The 20,474-nt window shown below is 48.0% G+C and overlaps 7 protein-coding genes across 7 annotated transcripts; 4 read left to right on the plus strand and 3 right to left on the minus strand.

Annotated features, from left to right (window-relative positions):
- Positions 1–589: 589 nt before the first annotated feature.
- On the plus strand, positions 590–1,186 carry VTN77DRAFT_544 (uncharacterized protein; the record flags this gene model as incomplete). Its single annotated transcript, XM_069421609.1, has 4 exons — positions 590–838; positions 887–914; positions 966–1,008; positions 1,075–1,186. 4 exons carry the CDS (start codon positions 590–592, stop codon positions 1,184–1,186), a joined length of 432 nt encoding a protein of 143 aa, XP_069273456.1.
- Positions 1,187–1,785: 599 nt separating this feature from the next.
- On the minus strand, positions 1,786–3,622 carry VTN77DRAFT_545 (uncharacterized protein; the record flags this gene model as incomplete). Its single annotated transcript, XM_069421620.1, has 3 exons — positions 1,786–2,746; positions 2,822–3,178; positions 3,228–3,622. 3 exons carry the CDS (start codon positions 3,620–3,622, stop codon positions 1,786–1,788), a joined length of 1,713 nt encoding a protein of 570 aa, XP_069273457.1.
- Positions 3,623–6,283: 2,661 nt separating this feature from the next.
- VTN77DRAFT_546 (uncharacterized protein) lies at positions 6,284–7,506 on the plus strand (the record flags this gene model as incomplete). Its single annotated transcript, XM_069421631.1, has 4 exons — positions 6,284–6,610; positions 6,661–6,782; positions 6,851–7,028; positions 7,090–7,506. 4 exons carry the CDS (start codon positions 6,284–6,286, stop codon positions 7,504–7,506), a joined length of 1,044 nt encoding a protein of 347 aa, XP_069273458.1.
- A 915-nt stretch (positions 7,507–8,421) lies between these two features.
- Positions 8,422–10,560, minus strand: VTN77DRAFT_547 (uncharacterized protein; the record flags this gene model as incomplete). The annotated part of the gene is made up of 5 exons (XM_069421642.1): positions 8,422–8,480; positions 8,535–9,036; positions 9,096–9,981; positions 10,038–10,067; positions 10,115–10,560. The coding sequence occupies 5 exons, from the start codon at positions 10,558–10,560 to the stop codon at positions 8,422–8,424; spliced, it is 1,923 nt and encodes a 640-aa protein (XP_069273459.1).
- Positions 10,561–14,033: 3,473 nt separating this feature from the next.
- Positions 14,034–14,723, plus strand: VTN77DRAFT_548 (uncharacterized protein; the record flags this gene model as incomplete). The annotated part of the gene is made up of 1 exon (XM_069421653.1): positions 14,034–14,723. One exon carries the CDS (start codon positions 14,034–14,036, stop codon positions 14,721–14,723), a length of 690 nt encoding a protein of 229 aa, XP_069273460.1.
- Positions 14,724–15,008: 285 nt separating this feature from the next.
- On the plus strand, positions 15,009–15,845 carry VTN77DRAFT_549 (uncharacterized protein; the record flags this gene model as incomplete). The annotated part of the gene is made up of 1 exon (XM_069421664.1): positions 15,009–15,845. One exon carries the CDS (start codon positions 15,009–15,011, stop codon positions 15,843–15,845), a length of 837 nt encoding a protein of 278 aa, XP_069273461.1.
- A 405-nt stretch (positions 15,846–16,250) lies between these two features.
- On the minus strand, positions 16,251–19,015 carry VTN77DRAFT_550 (uncharacterized protein; the record flags this gene model as incomplete). Its single annotated transcript, XM_069421676.1, has 3 exons — positions 16,251–16,388; positions 18,209–18,709; positions 18,830–19,015. The coding sequence occupies 3 exons, from the start codon at positions 19,013–19,015 to the stop codon at positions 16,251–16,253; spliced, it is 825 nt and encodes a 274-aa protein (XP_069273462.1).
- Between the last annotated feature and the right edge of the window lie 1,459 nt (positions 19,016–20,474).

Raw genomic sequence — 20,474 nt, forward strand, 5'->3', positions numbered from 1 at the left:
AGTCCAAAGTTGAACCGGCCCTGCACTAATTACCCTAGTCGAGCGACCGTCGCACAGTGATCACCCCACTCAACCGCCCCTCACCCGCCATCGGGTGAGCTCAGGGCGGCGATGCTCACCTACTGAAACGAGAAGGGTAGTCGACAGGGTGCTCGTAGATTTTTGCTCGGTAGGCAGTCTTAAAATAGTTTAGTACATCAACACAAACTACCATCCATTGACATCCTAACAATAATAAGGAAAACAAAGAAAAAAATGAGTAACTATCGCTGATTATCAGACCTGAAACCTCAGTTCTCTTTCTGGAAAATGAAAATAAATTGACGAAATTTCACGTTGTGAGCCTAACAGGGACTTGGCACTAATTTTGGAAGCTTTGGCTTATCTAGGCTCTTTCACACCGCCTTCAGTATTGTCGGCAATATATAAAGGCGGTAACCAATTTTACACCACTCAAGTAAGCCGCCGGGTAGTTGGTGCTGACTAAGCGCTTAATCAGCAGCCGTTCCTCATCGCCACTCTGGGTGGTTCGCATCACCACATACATCATCACCTTCTGTCCTGGATACCATCTCAGTCTGGACTCACGATGGGTTCGATTGTTCTTCCCCATCTCCACACTGCCTGGCATGTTGATCAAGCTATTCTGAGTGAGGACGAACGCCTGGTAGTTATCCGCTTCGGCAGAGATGGTGATCCCGATTGTCTCAGACAGGATGATGTCCTCGCAAGGATCGCGGATCGTGTGAAGAACTATGCTGTGATCTATCTGTGTGATATTCAAGAGGTTCCACAGTTCAATGAGATGTATGAGCTCTATGATCCAATGACAATAATGGTATATACCCCGTTCTCTAATTGCTGATATAAGCTAACTTGTCTCTAGTTCTTCTTTAGGAACAAGCATATGATGTGTAAGTCTATGTTGTTTGCCACTTTGGGCTGGAATCTAACTACTTTTCCAGGTGATTTCGGAACTGGTAATAATAATAAGCTAAACTGGGTACTGTAAGTTTTTACTGGTTCTCTATACAATCAATCTAGGGTATTTAATAGCTAACTGCCATAAATCAGGGACGATAAGCAAGAGCTGATTGATATCATTGAAACAATCTACCGAGGTGCAAAGAAGGGCAAGGGTTTGGTAGTTAGTCCAAAGGACTATTCGACTCGATACCGATACTAAGGAGGATCGAGCCACAAGGGAGATGTTCATATGACTTATTTCTCCTGACGAAATCAGCGTAATTCAACATCAACTCCACTGCACTATTGATAATGTGATCCACAGCCTCCATATCAAGCATGAAGGAATGATCCTGATTTCTAACCTCATACTTGCAAGACCAAAATAACTGCAGGAAAGTATGTCTTTGCTGTACAAACGAGGGAGTGATTTAGTGGGTGAGCAGGATAGTGGGATTCTTCATTATGTAATTATTATAACAGTTGACCCAGCACCAGCGGAACGTCGATAAAACGACTATGCTGACATTGCACAAAAAGCTTGTGTCGCTTATTTTTTTTAAAAAAAAATTCTTTTTGATCTATTTGATTCTGACCTCTGTTCTAATGGATAAAAATTTCAAAGCGTGTCTTCTCTCAATTTAATCCGTTTTTTGTGAGTTATGTTTCCAGGACTTGGGGAAGGGGCATCTTGTATAGATAGAATTCGTTTAATTATAATTCAGATACAAGATACTTTCATCATCTGCTGTACTCTACATGACTATCGATCTACTCGAACACTCTGTACTCTCACAAACATGTCAACCCATCTAGTACTCAACGTAGATACTGAGTAGCTATGGTTTGATTCCGACCCTGCTTGATCGGGAGCACATAATCCATGAAATATTTGTGTGGAAAGACCTCCGGTGGAAAGACATCCTCGAAGACACCCTTAAACCCCGACCCGCTTGTGATAAGAAGCCTGAAGACGCTCCGTGCGGCGGACTCGTCACTGAGCAGCGTCCAGAGCAATAATCGCATAACGGCGTCTACCTGCTTGGTCCAGTTCTGTCCAGCCCTTTCAAAGTGGTCCGTTCCATCGATCGCCATGATCACGGGAGGACCGCGATATTGCATCATTAGCTCTTCGAGTACGCTGCAGAGAGCTTCGAACTCATTGTTCTCGCGCAATTCCTTTTCAGCAAAGGTAGCAAGCTCGTCAAAAGATATCCCCTCAGTCGACAGGAGCTGGGCGATGATGGCTTTCAACATGCCCATCGGTCCGGCCATTCGGCTGCCTGGGTCTTTGTGCTTGCTGCAGAAGAAGTAGAGGATTTTATAGTCACCTGCATTATTGGCAACCAGATGCCAACACACGCGGCTGAACGGCGAGTACTCGCTCGAGCTACTCCATGGAAAGTCGACATCAATAACAAGGACGTCGGATATGTCGCTGCTCTTCCAATGTCGATATCTTTCTTCGCGATCCACCAACTGAGTTTGGTCGACCAATGCTGGATGGCAGATCTCTCGCGCCACGTCGTACACTTCTCGGGAGAGCTGAGCCAGGTCATCGATAATAATATTCATGACGGATAGGAGCTTCTGCTGGAGGCTGCTGTTGTCCTGGGCTTCGGAATTGCTATTGCGGTCGACCGGGGGAGCCATATCTACTTGACTTGATTGATTGAGGTGTGGTATGGCAGGATCGGCGGGGATAGGGGCGCCATTATCTGCACTATAGTCCGTGACTGGACCAAGGGTGCCAGAGCGGAGCGTATACGTGCCATTTCCGCTGTTGGCGAAGGGCAGTGAGCCATTCTAGCCAGAACCGGGAGTCCACGAAATATATCCGTAGGAGATCTGGCACCCGTCCGTTTCTGTTGCCGCCAAAACATTCTCGATAATGGCATTGTAAAGAGATCCGTCGAGAGTATTACAGCTCAGAGCGGGTCCAGCAAAGTTGAGCAGCCACGAGGAATTCGCCGCTGGAGCAGAAATCGGGAGGATCTGACCTTCCGCTGCTGTGGAGACGACTACTCTTTGGACCGCATATTGAGGGCCATTGTAGATAAAGTACGGCGATTGCCCGCGCTTCGGGGCCATATTGGCAAAGTTCAGGCTGGTAAAGTCTACTTGCGGAATGCGCATCGAGGTGGAGTTGGATGTCTCGACCAGATGGACGGTCAGGGTGGCTGGTGTGAAGAACGATGCCACGGGGAGGACCCTGAAGGAGCCCTCAGCGGTCATTCTTCCTTGCAGATGGGACCACTCACCAGAAGATCGAGGCCAGCAGCATCGTCAGTGGATATCGCCGCCATAGCTGCAGGTTTAGGACGGTGAAACCGCTCAACACAGCGAAGAGATTGTCGATGACACCGATCTTGGTCGTGCGCGCTTTGATCGCTTTCCACATGGATTGATCGCAGGCTGTCGACACCGCAACGCCGAGGAGAGCCTTCACCAGAAAGGCAAACACCGTTCCGGCTGCGACGTTGATTTGCTGTCTGGAGAGGCTGACTCCATCAATGTCATAACTGGTGTTGGGCGTGGGCTGGCCGTCCAAGCTGTGGTAGAAGAAGTGATGGCCCAGAGCGAAGGCGGCTCCCAACACCAAGGCTGACAGCATCTGCGCCGGGGCTGTCCAGAGAATGTCCAGAGAGGCGGTCATTTTTGCGAACGATGCAGAACATCGAACTGAAAACAGTGTCGAGTGAAGAAGAGCCGGGAAGGAGCCCCATGTGAGGCTCTGGAAGTGTCAATAATAATACGTAGGTATTTAGCCTCAAACAGACATCCACAACTGCCTGGCAGCCCAACATCGACGGTCACAACGCTAGAAATTAGGATGTAACAAGTGCTTACCATGTTGCCCAGTATCGTCAATGACAGCTGGCGGTTGGCACCACGCACTCGGGCATTGCATTAGGCTGCTGCACGAGCGGAATTCCCCTGCGGCGGAAGTTATTTTTAATTCTACCTTAATGACTATCCAGGAACTAAAGGACAATTTACCCTGATATGCGGGAATAACCCCGCAATATACGTGTTACCTAATCGGGACCTAAGCATGCATATTCAAACGACCTAAAAGAACGCTCTGGCCTAGAGCCCTCATTTAGTTTATGCCATGCGAGTTATTTTTATTTATTATTTTAATTTCCCTTTATAAGTTCCCTTCAATATAATATCGAGGAACGAAATAGACCTATTAACAAAGATCGACGGCTGCTGGGAGACCTGCGTCTTGGAGGACGCTGGGTGATTAGGTAAGTACGGTACTTACCCGATAAGGAATGCTAAAATAAGGTATTACCTAGATAGGAAATAGTCGCTTTCAACTGGATGGGGATGCATGCATCCGAGAGGGTGCAATTTTGGCCCTTGGCTTATCAATCTATAAGTTCTATCTCTCTGTACTTCTACTCCATCGCATATAAAATATGATGGTTTGGCGGGGGAGGCAAAGAAGAATTTTTTTCTTTTTACTAGTAATTATTCGTGCGGTCCGTTCGAAGACCCTAGAAATCATAAATGGACAGCATTTTTCTCCAATTTCCTTGAGTCTTCGAGGTCATATCTCGATGTTTTTGGAACTACTCCGTATAACTATAGAAGGAGGTTGTAGGATGACTAATCCGTACACCGCAATCTGACAGGGGGGTCTGTCACCCCGGATATTCTCACAGCTGCAGTACCATTCTTTGGCATCCAGTCATGAGTCGGAGGCAAACTTATTTATTTCTTAACATTTGAAATGTATCGGTTTTCAGAAGCGTCTCGCTGTGAGCAGATGCCGTTTCTCCTACCTCTTCATTTTGCGTGCCGCACAGCGCAATGAACATGAAGACTGATCGAACCAACACAAACAGACCAGTCAAGAGCCCTTTTTCCCCCTTTCCAAACCGGTGTCGGTAGTAAACGCGGTGGTCACAGGCCAAAACTAATGTACGTACAGCCTTGTGTACTGTTTCTATATGACAAGACACTACTCTGCTGGTATTCCCTTGGTCTGTCTCTCGGAGGGTGCTCGGGAACTAGTTCGAACAATGTAACATTGTTATTAGTCTGTACAGTTTTTCAGCAAGACCAATAACCTAATTTGGAAATGGCCGAGCCCGCCACTTTATCTGAAACAATCAATCTTGACCCTTTGTAACACAAATGCGTCTCCATAATTAGTTGCGGGGAGTTGTTTAAAACTTTAAATATGTCACTTGAAAATCACAATCTAATCCCGGGACCTATACAGATAATCAGGTTACAAATGAATTAGCCATGAATAACAAACAGTACAGTACACGTAGGTAGGGTAACATTCTTCCGTTGCAGACGGGAACAGTTGAAACAAGCTTATCTTGATGATGTCAGCTTTGGTGTCAGCAACTGTCAGCATTTCCCCCCTGTCCTCCCCTGCAGATCACCGAATCAAGATTGTTCAAATGTTGACCCTACGTATGGAGTAGCAACGGGCCATCTTCAGGATCTGCTGCCGGCCCCGGATTAATCATATGCAGTATAGCGTTACAATAGAGTCGCTGATGACTTCGCCTACTATGGAGATAGTCTATTCAGTACTCCGTATAATAGGTAATAACGCTGGTTAGAAATTGGACAGGATAGACTCTAAAAAAAAAGGAATAGTGACGCATGTTCCAAAATAAAAAATTGCCTATCATCTGCCACAAAAGTTATGCCCCTTTTATATTAGTCATACCCCGGATTAGTCTCCATCTGCAACAGTTTGGATAATGTCCTTAATTAAAATCGGCGATCTCGTTTCATTTAATAAACGCACTCGAGGGCTTCTGTCAAATCGATTAGATTCTATTTTTGACCATCCACTTCGCCAGCTGACTTTACAAGCGGCACGCTGTCGGGTGACTGCATTCCAGATGTAACATACATTGAATTGTAATCCTCTATAAGATAGATCTTAGGTCAGAGGATCGTGCTCGTTACATTCGTCGGAAAATAATCGGATATCCAAGCCCGCCAAAGCTATCATGATAGAATGCCTCGCATCCGTGGGGGAGACAGGGAAGATATGCATATCTCACCGGCCCAAGTACTCTGTAGATGCATGACTATTCCTGATTGCTGACGTCTGGCAGGAGCTAAAATGGATTAATAGCACGCAGATCACCGAGTCTGATGTAACCCCGGTTTACGGCCAAAATAAGCACGTACATAGTCTTGTTTCGCAGTGTTGTTTTCATGAACTCCGCTACTCTTATTCTGGAGACATTATTTAAACTGGCGTATGTACCAGTTTCGACCAGACAAAATATCGACCTGAGCTGGAACCCTTCAATCGTAAGATCGACTCATCATGCGGTTCCTTCAGCTAACCTCAGTTGCTGCCCTGCTTCTTTTCTTCCCTCACCAGGCCTACAGCCAGGGAGGCGAATTCACCCTCAGCTGTCTCCCACTGACATACCAGCGCTCCGACCCCATCGTCTCGCCCGGCGAGCCCTCCGCGCACACTCATGTCGTCGTCGGCGGCACGGCGTTTTCGCGCACGATGGGTGCCGACACGGCCCCGAACGCGACGAATACCACTTGCAGCGTGAATATCGATCGGAGTAACTATTGGCAGCCGCTGCTGTATCATATTACGTCGGATGGGCAGTTTGAGGCTATTCCTTTCCAAGGGAATGTGAGGTCCTCCTCGTCCAGTATCGTTGTTTATCTACTGATTCAACATAGGCAGTCTACTACCTCAACCGGGCGTGCAACTACACTGCTGGTGCTACTTCGTGCGATGCGAGCCAGTATCCGCTGGTTCCTCCGGCGGGGTTGCGGATGTTGGCTGGCGATCCAATGCTGCGGTATGTAGTCTTCGAATTAATCTTACATACCCTTATGGTGGTGAGAAATCCGACTAACTGTCATCTAGCACCTACAACAACTCCAACTACGCCCAACGGGCCATGTCCCACATGTGCCTGACAGAAACAGACAGCATCTACACCAACTCGCTTCCCACGCAACCGTGTCTGCGACTGCGCGCGCAGACCTTCTTCCCCTCGTGCTGGGATGGCGTGAATCTGGACAGTCCGGACCATACCAGTCATGTCAGTACCATCCCCCTTCTCCCCCTTTGCCTCACAGCAACCTGATTGATTGACGACTTAGATGTCCTACCCCGCGATCGGCGACTACAACACCGGCGTCTGTCCCGAATCCCACCCCGTGGCCATCTTCTCCATCTTCCTGGAGTTCTTCTACGACGTGTCCAACTACACCGACTGGCAGAACTGGGTGTACGCGATGGGGGACCCGACGGGCTACGGCCTCCACGCGGACTTCATCAATGGCTGGACGGACCTGAACGCGCTGCAGGATGCGTTTGCGACCTGCACGGGCCCCGAGGGGGAGAATGCTGCGAACTGCTCTATCACCAATGGCCATATTCAGGGCGCGTGGACGCAGCAGCTTGAGATACCTGCGCCGGTGGAGAATCTGGGCTTGACGGTGCCGATTCCGGCGTTGCCGGGGAATAATCCTGTGACGGGGTCTGTTAGTGACAGACAATCGGCGTCGTCGTCTTGAATTAAATAAAAAAAATGAGTATGGGCTGGGAAGAAGAACAGGACCTTCTTTGAGATCTGGGAGACTTACTTCTCTGTTAGCTTTGATTGAGCCCAGTCAACTCAACTCAACTCAGCTCAGCTCAGTTTAGGTCAGGTCAGGTCAGCTCAGCTCAGCTCAAGGGTGATCATTATTGATGTTGTACTGTATGTATGTACTGTACATACATACCAGATCAAAAAAAAAATAGGGAGAGAGAAAACGCATCCGGAGAAACTCTGCCTTCTCTCGGCCTGTATATACGCATATATATATTGCTTCGAAAGTCTGAGGAGACTAATCACAACGACTTCTACTTACTTACCTCCTTTTTTTTTTCAGCCGATAGGTATGTACTCCTGGAGTTATTCCTTTCTCCCTTCCCGAGGGAAGGAAGTAAATAACTAAATCGACGACATTAGTAACAAATACTGTTAGCCTTTAGTCAAGTTTATTCTAAGATGGAAAAGATTTTTTTTTTCAAAAAAAAATCACCAATGCGCTGCTTTCTTCTCTAGATAGATACAAGCAGACAAACGATTCTGATACAATATAATATATTACAGTCTACAGGATGCCTACCTACATACATACATATATCACATAGATACATACAGCAGCAATAGGGGATTTAAAAAAAAAAACATAGAGAGAGAGAGCGAGAGAGAAGACAAAGTTTTGTATTTACGATCGTGGTAGATAGAAATAAAAGAAATAAATGGGAGGAGGGAATGAAAAGAAGAAATCAATCAACAACAACATTAATGACAGTGAGAAGAGTTGTTAGGTAAGCAGGTGGGGAAGGGAAGAATTAGATTACGATAGGATGACCTGTCTGCGAAGATATTTCTTCAATAGGCTAAAAGTTCGACCATCGTTTAGCCCTAGAGTTTTAGACTAAACAGACGCAGTGCCGTTGTTAATAATCAAGTCCGCGATCTTCTCTGCGAGCATGTCTGACAAGACGATTAGCTGAGCTCAACCCTAGGATAATGAGTGGAAAGACTTACAGACTGCGCTCTGGGGATGTCCCGGCGGCAAGATCGGGAACGCACTGGCGTCAACAACACGCAGATTCTTGACGCCGTACACCCGAGCCTGCGAATCCACCACCGCAGTGGGATCGTCGCTCCTCCCCATCTTGCATGTGCATGCCGCATGCCACACCGTCTGCAGGCTGTTCCGGATCACCTCGAGGATCTCCTCGTCCGTCGACACCTGCGGGCCGGGCCAGTACTCCTCGCCGATGACGACGGGGCTCATGGCGGCGCTGGCGAAGGCCTCGCGCGCGCGCTTGAACGCTGCCACGGCCACCTGCGCGTCCGTGTCGCTGACCAGCCAGTTCGGGTTGATGATCGGGGGGTCCATGATCGAGGCGGACTGGATCGTTACGTTGCCCCGGGACAGCGGCGAGACGAGCGCGCCCAGGATCGTCCCGTAGGAGTAGCCGTCGAAGGGCTGGTTCAGGAGCAGGTTGGAGAAGTCTCCTACGTAGCCTGGTCCGGAAATGTACTAGTCAAGTCAGTTGAAGAGTCATCTACGGGTGTTGCAGTGCAAAGGTGTCTACTTACCTCAATATTCGGCCAGTCATCCGGAAACGCAGCCAGATCCTGCTGGGCTTGCGCGGTGAAGTTGTTGAGATATGACTCAGGCACCTTCTCCCATCCAAGGTAATCTGCAGAATTGCTGGTCAGCGGCCCATTCCGGTTGAGGACATAGTTCAGCAGCTGCTCGGCCAGATACACCACGTCACGGACGACTTTGGTGAAGGTGTCGACCTTGACGCGGTACGAGGGACCGAACAAGACATGGTCCCACATATTCTGTCCCACGCCGGGCAGGTCGACGACCACGGGGATGCCGAACTGCTCCAGCGTCGATGCAGGTCCGATTCCCGAGAGCATGAGCACTTGCGGCGACTGGAACGCGCCAGCCGACACGATGACCTCTTTCGCGGCGTTGATCTGATAGACCAGGCCGTTGGACACCACCTCAACCCCCGTCGCCGTCTTGCTGCTGTCGAAGAGCACCCTTTGCGCCATTGTGCCCGTGTAGATCTTCAGGTTCAAGCTGCTGTCGTTCATGGCGCTCTGGATGAAAGACGCCTCGGAGCTGCTTCGCGTCTGGTCGGACGGTCTGAGCGTCAACGCGGCATACTGCGATCCGATCAGCTTGCCACTGTTGAAATCTTGGATTTCGGGGAGGCCGATCGCCCGCAGGCCCTGTTCGACCCAGCTCGAGAAAGGCGCGGCGTAGTTGGGGTAGGAAACGTGCAACGGTCCGCCGGTCGACGAGAAGGCGTCCTCGTTGTACTGGGCGGAGGCGTTCGACGCCCGGATGGCCGTGTTGGGAGGCGTAAACTGCACACTCTTCTTGAAGTACGGCAGCAAATTGTCAAAGGTGTAGCTTTGATCGTCGACGAGGTCGGCCCATTGCTGGAAGGATCCTTCAGTTCCTCTACACGACACATCTGTTAGTGGCATCATTCGCGGTAGCTTGAAGCCTTCCCATACCTCTGGTATATCATAAAGTTCAGAGCCGAACTACATTGTCAGCAACATCTCCCACTCATGATCGCAGGGCCGCTTACCTTCCACCGAGACATTTGCCGCGCGCGTAATGGACCGACCGTCCATTCGCACCCAGCTGCTTCTCCGTCATAAACACCCAGTCGACGAGAGGATCCGCATCAGTTTGGTCGGCCCCGACAAAGGCGAAATCACCGCCGGGAGTCGACGCAAGGACCGGATCCCCCAGCTCGTAGAACTCGCCCGCTTCGATGATGGCAACGCGATGTCCGGCTTGCGCAAGGCGGGTGGCGATTGCGCTGCCGCCGGTTCCTCCGCCGACAACCACATAGTCATATGTCTGGTTGACACCGATCTCGCCCGCGAGAGCGCCCAGGGTGCCTTGAATCAAGCCATCGGGGATATCGGGGCCCAGAGTGCCCAGTAGTCGTCGGTAAGGGGCCGATTGGGCTGGTAGAGAGAATGATAGAGTGGCGAGAGCCGTAAAGAGCGACAGAGAACCGATCATGGTGCAGACAGATCAGTTCAGTTGGAATAGGCAGCCAGGAGTGAGAAGCGAAGGACTGGTCTATACAGCCATGGATGCTCTCCCTGCGTATATATACGGAATATGTACGGAGTACTCCGTACTTCGTGTTGTGTCCATCGTGCTAGTATGAGATTAGGAGTCTAGCACGACTGCAGACTCGCCAGGAGCCTGATGTGCGTGGAATCCCCACAGTGCTTGTCTGGAAACTAGTTGCAAAAATTATACGTGACTGGCTGAGCGGCAGAGTCAACTCTTTAGTGAGCATTCCGACTCTGGTCTATAAGCTGTCACCACCAACTCTATACAGGGGTCCTTCCGTACAGAGTATACGGAGTAGTCGATCTCGCCTCGACATGCGGCACGGTTGAAGACTCGAAGAGTCGAAGATCCGAGCGGCACAGCCTCGACGAGAGAGAGTCTCAAGATCCTGCTTCCTGCTATCTGAGACGCGGTTATGAGAGGAGATGCAGAAGTCTCTGCATTCGATTAGTGTTGCGGACCGCTGTGCACAGGACTGTATGATCTGCTACTCCGTACGCAGTACTCTGTACGGAATACTCCGTACACTGTCTTGCTTGCTTTACCATAATCAAACCCTGGCAGACATGCCGGAAGATCTGCCAACCCAATGCCGGTGACAGCTGCCTAGTCTTCTGCGGCGCAGCAAGTTATAACAACGAGTGGAATGGCTAATTCCTCCCCGACCTCAGAATTGGTGCGGATCTGCAAGACAGTCAACTCGCAAAGTTGAACACATGGAACCTTGGTGCACGGCCAAGAAGAAGTGCCGTGACACTTGCACGTTGCTCCTTGGCTAGTCTGCAACATGCGTCCCTCTGACGAAGCTTAATTTTAAATCCTTCGTCCTGAAGACTTTCATTTTAAGCTTCAACCAGCCAAGAAGAATGCTGTTGGGAGTCGTGAGTCGTGAACAAAGCTTTGTTTGTTCGTTCGAGGTCCACGAGGTAACAACATCATCTGCCAGATGACTGACTTCTACCGCTCCGTTGGGACCTGCAAAGTCAATATAAACGGTGAGCTTTGATTTTGAATTCTTCAATAATTACCCACTTTCGACAGACAGCAAGCGGCTTTTTCCTCCCCTGTTCTTTTCCCGGTCTTTGTTTGTGGCGCCTGTCCGTACGGAGTATGGTTTCCTGAAGAAAGCAGGGGTATTAGCATTAGCATTCGATTAGTTAGATACTGACCTCAGCCGCCTTCCACCGCTCGTATTTCCCGCCTAATCCGCCTCTAACCTACTTCAAACCCTTGCCAGTTGAATCACCTGCCAAGAGGAATAGTTCAGGATTCATGCATGGATTAGATGGGAAGGATTGTAATCCCTGTCACGCCAAGATAACAGATCCATCTCGGTGCGGATTAGCGTCTTCGTCTCAAAGCCCTTTATTCTGAGAGATATCTCTCATAGAAAAGAAAAGACATCTCATCAAGAGGCCTTGATATCATCTCCAATTAATAATATCATCAGATTCAGGCTTATATACGGAGTCCTCCGCACTCTGTACAGTCGAGTCAGGCACTCCGGTCGTTGAGATTGGATTGTTCTAGGAGGATTCTGCGGGTTAGCGCGCGTGGGGAAGCCTTTTCCTCCCGCGACTAACCCAAAACTTGCCTAGTCAGGAGGAACGAGCGCCGAGGTGATCGATAAGAGCAACGTGATCCTTGCTCTGAAATTGGTGCCTGTCATTGGTGATTTGTTCTATCTTAATGATTAATTGCAAGTATGAAGTACACATATAAAATGATTTTTTTGAGAGCAGTTTTTATTGTGGAAAGAAAGGCTCACATTTAATCTGTTCCTATGGGGAAAAAAAAGAAGTGGATCTCTCAACGTCAATGAAGGAGAGAAAATAAAGGCTGGTACTGTGCCAAAATATAAGAAGTCTTGCCGCGTCCGGCAAGGCTCAGTGAGGGAATTACTAGAAAGGGAAAGAATGAAGCCGTTGAGATATCTATATTGAACCTCTCTANGAGAAAGGAAGTAGGAGGAGGTTTGGGGCGCACGGGCCGACGGAGCTGACTAAGCGTGTGGCCGGGAAGCCGGCTGCACCGAGAATAAGAAAAAGACCTGATTTACTGAAACTGCAACCATCACTCTATCTGCCAAACCAACGAGTAGTTTATTCAAGAAAAATATGTAAATAAATGACTTCAAGATTTGTAGAAATTAGTACAAGAGGGCATCTTTTTTTTCTGGTCATTGGTTACCTGAAAGTAAAGTAAAGTAAAATAAAGTAAAATAAAATAAAATAAAATAAAATAAAATAATTATAAGAACTTATCTCATTATACTCCATACTAAATGGAATATAGGAAAAGTCCTTCATCAGGTCAATTGTTCTACAATAAACAGTGAATAAATTAATGGCATGATGAAGTGGAATTGAAATGACTCCTCCAAAATACTTGACACCAGCTCCATCAATTGGACATGCATCTAATGATGATGATTGCTTCTGACCATCCTTTCCTGCAGATTACTAGCATCGAAGTCGCCAATTATTATAACCCTCAGCAGGTGGCAATGACCTACCTAATGCTCTTTTGCAGAGAGCTTCATAGCTGTGGTTTCTTCATCCCACTGATCTATTAATGATTCCATCAATTATTGGTCATGAAGTTGTGAGGAGTTAATACCGCCATGTTCAAGTGCTTTGCCTAGGCCTTGTGCCATCTCCTTATACATATTCTTTTTGATTTTTTTTTTATTTTTCTTTTGTTTTTACTACTTGTTCTTTGTGTGACAGGAACCTGGCTGCACTTCAAGACCCCTCTCTCCTTCTGACCAGTCATATTCATCTCTTAGGTACTCTACTCCATACTCCTCTTCCTCATTAGATGCTGTCATGTACAACCACACATTACTATCGATTTTCTCCAAAAGAAATGAAGGCTGGTAAGATTTTGCTGACTTGGGCGTGTCTTCTGCCGGAACGCGATCCTCTTCGGCGCTTCTCCGCGTGCCAGCGTCACTTGCAAGAAGAACCCATTCAGCTATTCATTCGTTGTTGGTGTCGAATAAGTTTGGGGGCCGTTCCTGGTGGTTGGTTGAGGCTGTTGTCGCTTCTCCGCTCATGCATTAGTCCCATGCGCCTTCTTGGATGCGGCTGACGCTCACTAGGCCATTGTTAGTCCCAACACTGCAACGCGCTGCATCATAGGTAGATTTTTCCGAGCTGAATTTGCGAGCTGAAGAGTACTCGCAGAGGCTGCAGACATGATTCTCTTCCCTCGTCTTTATCCTCTGTTTCTTGACTTCGATGCCAGCAAGAGGTTCTTCGTTTATGATGGTCCGTAGGACCCATCTTGGATTATTTCGTCTATTCTGATTCTGGTTATTTTTCTTTGCCTGAATTGGCTCGTTCGCTCGTTCGACTACATCTGCTGCTTGCTGCCGTGCTGCCCCCGCAGAGTCTGGGCCTGCAATCGCAATGCGGGACCTTTGGTCAGGCTTGCTCCTTGCGAGAAGCCTGATGTCGGTCGTGATCGCTGATGAGCAACCAAATCCCTACGAGATGACCTGGGCGAACCGGCCTTATGGACCTGATGGACCATGGCAGGCCGTGAATGTCGGCGTTGGCACCCCCGAGCAGAACATTGCGCTCTATCCCGGGGGCATCTGGGGCAGTTACATTCTCACGACGTATGTCTGTGACAATACATCGCTCTCCTCGACCTGCTATGCGGAGCAGGCAGGCTTGTTCGATCCAGATGTATCCACCACATTCAACAACAAGTCTATCTCGCTCTCCGCGAGCGGGGCTATTACCGTCGGCATCAATGCCGTCCCGCTATACGGCTTTGCCAAGAACGCCTGGGATGATATCGATATAGGCGGATTTGTCGTCCAAGATGTCACCATCATGTCGGTCACCGACATCTACCAAACCTACCCAGGCGGCCAAAGTTATCCGGTTGAGGTGGGAATCCTGTCTCTGGGCGCACCCCGGTACAACGCAACATTCTCTGAGAATGGAGGTCTCCCGCCGCTGAACACGACATTCATCAACAGTTATCTATACACAAACGGAGGCGGCAAAGCCATCCCGTCATATTCGTACGGCATGCACATTGGATCAGCCGCCTTGAATATTCCCGGTTCTCTTTTCCTAGGCGGATAGGACCAGTCGCGTGCGCTGGCGCCAGTCTCCGCGCAACCCTATACCACTGCGGGGGCGGGAGGGACATTTACGATTGAGCTTCTCGATATCGGAATCGGGGTCGTTAATGGAGGATCTCCGTGGAACTTCACCAACAAAACCGGCCTCCTGCAACAGGAAGATTCCTCTTCCTCGAGTTACCAGCCATTATCCGTGGTCGTTTCCCCTCCTAATCCATACCTCTACCTGCCGAAGAGCACTTGCGATGCAATTGCAGCCGAGTTGCCAGTTGAGTACCATCCTGAAATGGGTCTGTACTATTGGAACACGACAAGCCCCCTTTACCAGCAGATCGTGACGGCTCCCACATATCTGAGCCTCACATTCCAACTGAATGCCCTCAATACGGCCAACTTCATGGTCAAGGTTCCATTTGCCCTGCTGAATCTGACGCTCGAGGCACCCCTAGTCAGCACGCCCACGCAGCATTTCCCATGCTTTACCAGCAACAGCACATACGGGCTGGGACGCGCCTTTCTCCAGGCCGCCTTTATTGGTGTCAACTGGAGCAATGATGGAACGGGCAATTGGTTCCTGGCTCAGGCCCCGGGTCCGAATTATCAGGCGACCCCGTCGCTAACGAACATCGCGCCGGCCGACCAGTCGCTGGTAGGATCCCAGAACAGCTGGCAGGATACCTGGGCTGGACACTGGACCCCTCTGCCTGAGCCTTCCAACGCGGGCAATGCGGCCGCATCGTCTACTCCTTCAGGTAGCAGTAGCAGCGACAGCAGCAGTCTTTCCACCGGCGCCAAGGCAGGCATCGGGGTCGGCGTGAGTATCGGTGGCCTTCTCATCCTCGGAGCAGTCATCCTCTTCTTCTTCCGGCGCCGTCGCCAGCAAGGCGCTATCAAGCCAGAAGGAGCGTCGCTGCCAGGGCCCGACAGTCAGGCTCCAGCTGTTGCTGTTGCTGCTGCTGCTGCTGCTGCCGTCGAGCAGGACAAGCCATACAGGCCCCCGGACCCTAACAACCAGACGTATGGATACTACGCCGGCCAACCAGCGCCAGCGCCGCTGCCGGTGCCTCAGGTCCCTGTGGAGTTGGATAACCATAGCGGACGTTCTCACGAGCTTCAGTCGTGACGGTTGCATCTTATCCAACCAAAAAAAGTCCCCTGGTCGCATTCGTCTGCGGTAGGATGGCTTACGATGACATGTCTTGGAATGGTTTTATTTTCGCGCCGGGTCGGAGTGATGGATTGGTTTGGATTTTGATGGTATATCCATTGGCTATTTTTCGTTGCTGTCGGTTTATTTCTTCTCTCTATGTCTTTTTTTTTTCGGTGGACATATATACCTGGGTCTACAGACCTACCCTTCGGAACTGCACTACGGCTGCAACATTGAATATATACCGAGACAGTGTACTGTAAAGGAATGATGGAATAATCATACACATACATGTACTCTGCACATTACTGCATCAGTATATTTTATTTCTCGCATACTCCTACTTACAAGTAAGCCTTACCCATTCACACTGGGAGTTCAGGCCCGGAAAGACGGCCGCAGATCGACGTGCTCCGCCTCCATCCAGTATCCACTCCACTCTCCAGACTCAATCTCCGCCTGTGGACTCCCTGGAGTCTTGGACTGGACGCTGAAGGAGGTCCCATTAAAGTTTGTCTATCCGTGTGTTGTCCGCGCCTCAACGGGGCTCGAACGGAGCAAATCCACTGCCGTGGTAGGCCGGTACCTAGCCTAACTTTCATTGGGGTTAGTCCTCTTGAGGTATCCATGAATGTCTGCATGTATGAATGTACTCTGTACGGAGTATAGAATACCTTGTTAGGAGTACCAGGTGGTACGTGGGGCATGCTAAAAAAAAAAGAAAGCCCCCTTTGAAGATACTATTTGCTCTCCTTCTACTGTGCACTACATGTATGCATGTATATGCATACATACGGTAGGAAATTTATGCTAATAATATAGTTGAGAGCGTGCATAAGTCGTCTTTCTTAGACTGCAAAACCCCTTATAAAGTGGAATAATTATTATCATTATTATCCCAACACTATAATCCGTTTACCGCAAAGAAAAAAGAAAAGTGAAAAGCTTCAACTTCCAAGGTCCATGATATGGTTAATTAAAACTTGTCTTATGGGAAAGAAAGAGAAATGAATGAGAGAAGAAGAAGAAGAAGAAGAAGAAGAAGAAGAAGAAGAAGAAGAAGAANNNNTAATGTATGTTCTGTACATGTATTTTTTAACTTCCAGCAATATAACAATAATATTCTTTATTCTATCAACCTAAAAATTCTTTCTGGCAAGAGTTCTCGTCTAGTACCGGACTGCAGTACAGGCTTCAAGGACGTGAGATCATATTACTATAATAATAATGCAAACAAAAATTATGTAGTCCCCTAGTGTCCATGCTGTGATGTGCTTAGGACGGCTCCTTTTCTTCCCTTTCCTCCTCCTCCTTCTTCCCCAAGCACGCATCGACTCTAAAGTTTGGCATCCAGCTCTTCCCGTGGATTAATTCTCATGACAGCTGGTAGTGAGTTTCCAACTGCGAACCTCCTTTCAAAGACAGTGGAATCTCCTCTAGAGAAGTGCTTGGCCGGCAGTTCTAGCAGTCGCGTCTGGTATAATCATTGAGAAGATTCATAGATTTTTTATTTTTTTTATTTGTTTAGGGCTTCTACAATCAGAAATACAGCCTTACTACAAAGAGCCAAGACATTGTCAGAGTCCCCTGTGAAGTGAAGCAACCTGTTACCCGAGACAAAGAATGGGATGGAATTCCGATCAGCCTTCCCCCTATTATTTGGGCTTGTGACCATGAGAATCTATTTGACCTTCTCTAATCGACGAAAGGCTTGCCAACTAGGAGCTCTAATGCTAGTCAAAATATGTCATCTTTATTGTTCGCGTTGACAAGTTGTAATCAGAACCATAAGTCAAGTTGCAGTAGGGTTATACGGGTGTCCGCCGCTGGCAATCCTCTAAGGTAATCGCAGAAACCCATTAGGGCAGAGGCGGAAATCACCAGCCAGAACATTCATATATTACTTGTATTACCAAGGGTGCTGATTAAGACACGATAATCTGTTTCTGGCTATCCCGGCAGCGTCTCAAACGAGATCACCTACAATTGCTCCCGGACTCTGATGCAGGTAACTTATCTTATAGGCACATAGATTATTCGCCAATAGGGGCGCCTCATATTCTACAACACTGTATTCAGACATTTGCCAGTAATATGACGACTCTGGAAAAACCTTAAGCAATTCATAGTATAGCTGGATCATATTTAAATCTTTTTCCACAGTTGAACAGTTGGTAACGATTTTTTATAATTGATGCTATGTCGAATTAATCGCCACTTTTCCACGTATAGTTATGAAAAATGGATAAGTGTATATGTCCTACTTCCTGGAGAATTGATCCCAGTCAGTTGACTGATGGTGAAAGAAAAGAAAAACCAAGAAATAGATGCCTCACCAGGGCATATCCTCTCCAATTCACGTAGCAAGATTCCCGATCCCGCGTTTGTTTCTCCTCGTCCGACAGTGGATAGTTATTCGGATAAGTCAGAGACACATCAAGGTCATAGCACAAGATTCTCTCTGCTTCTTCTCCTTCTCCAGGGACAAGCATTGTCTTTGGCTTTGTCCTGCCATAACAGACACGAGCTGCATGCATCAGCGTGATGATCTCATGGACTTTCGCCCACCTTTCTCTGGTGTAATTCCATTCAAAAGTCTGCGTCAGCTTCCCCATGGCAGGCAGATATTCGAGAAAGATGGCACAGGGGCGGACCTCCGCGGCCGCGAAGTTCAGGAGCCAGAGTCCACAGACGGCCGTGTCGATGTCCTCGATCGAACCATAGAACCGCGGGATATAGCCCCTGTCGCAGAAGCCGTAGGAATGCAGTCTTCGATAGGCGGTGTTCTCTCGGATATATCCGGATAGATTGTTTTGAATATCGTGAAGATCCATATGCTACTGTTCATTCCGAAAGTCAGAGTTTTCTACCTGTTTTTTCGTTCTTTTGGAGAAAGAGAGGAGGTAGGAATAAAGCCTGAAACGCATAAGGCCTCATTTTTTAACGTACATGCATACCACTTTCATCGCATACTCCCTGCCCCTGACGGAGACAAGGAAAACATCCGACTCGTCGCTCTCTCCGAGCTCTTCCAAAAATGTGATCTCGGAGGGATCAATATTGTCCAGTTCAAGGGATTCGTGCTCCAGAAATGTGATCTCAGAGAGATCGAAATCATTTGGATCAAGCCGTCTGTCTTTCATGATTTATTTATTTTTTTTACCCCACTCTTGTGGTTGACTGTGATGAAGGAGAGTCAACATCGTTGAAAAGGAAATCAAATTGTGGATATGTGATGCTGACATTACAATGATACTCTGCTGCCTGGTCCAGTACATTTTCTAGCGTGGGAAGGGGGCGACGTCTCTTTTGCTAGACCCAGTCACTCAAATAAATTGACTTTAAAGTTTTACTAAAAAGAGAGAGAGAGAGAGAGAGAGAGAAGGAGCTAGAGATGTGTAAGTTCTACTATGTGCTGAGAAATGCCTTAACTGTCAGGCAGTCTTTACTCTGTATTTGCGCCCTCTGATCTTAATCCTGTCAAACAGAAAATCAATCATCTATTTTAACTAAAAACTAGAAAAGAACTATCCTAGTGGATAAGACTAAGAAAAGGTTATTGTTAATCAGAGAAGGTGAGAATCCTGGCAGAATAGGCTAATTATAAGCCTAAATAAAACAAAGGTAGAGGGGGGTTAATATGATTCTATCCTAGGTATTTATTATCTTAGATTACTATTTACTTTACTTATAGGTAAGATCACTTTATTCCTGGAAACTCCTGTAATCCAATTACCTTGTCAAAAATAGATTATCGCATTCAACTTTATTGACACGTCTCGTTACCATTTTTGTTTAAAAAAAATAAATTAAAATAAAAGGAAAAGGGGGAAAAAAAAAGTTGTTATTGTTGGAGATTCCGGTTTGCCCCTTTCCGGCTTAGTCAGTTCCGGCGCCTATATAGACCTGCCACCTGGCATCTTCTACCCAAGCAGACTTCTCTTCATCATCATCTCTGACAGTTATCATATTTATTCTTACTATTAGTTGTTAAAGAGATTCGCCAGGCTGCAAGCAAGAACCAGTAGTAGCCGCGGCTCCTAAAAAAAAAAACAAAAAAAAACACAGCCAGTTGATACTATGTGCCAGCTCAAAATGGACCACGCAGCCATAGGGACCTACTTATGTACAAAGGATTCAGGCCCAGGAAACAGGGGCATGCCAGTGGCGCTAGGCCCCAAGAGGGTCGGTTCACCATCTCTTTTTTAAATATGGGCAGTGGTTCAGGTACCTGGAGACATTGTATCAAGGTCTTGCAGAGGCTAGAATTACTAGGAACCCTAAAGTCGTGAGCCCTATTACAATTCCTAGCAGACACTACTATAAGTTACCCTCAGGGAGACCCAGCATTGGCAGCAGATAGGGCTCGAAGGGACGATGAATGGGGGCTAGAACCCGTGGAAGAAGCATAGAATAAGAGGGGAGGGTGGCGTGCAGCGCGCAGATGTCACTCAATACTCATATAGATCTCGAGGAGGGCACATAGAAGCCCAAAAGCCATGTGCAGTAAGGCGGACAAGGACTAGGAAAAGGTCTAGAGTGATCAAAGATAGGTTAGGGACTAAAATAGGGGAAGCATTCCATCGTTTGGGGTCTGTGATT

The sequence above is a fragment of the Rasamsonia byssochlamydoides genome (assembly GCF_041956645.1).
Source record: "Rasamsonia byssochlamydoides strain NRRL 3658 unplaced genomic scaffold VTN77scaffold_101, whole genome shotgun sequence".
NCBI lineage: Eukaryota > Fungi > Ascomycota > Eurotiomycetes > Eurotiales > Trichocomaceae > Rasamsonia > Rasamsonia byssochlamydoides.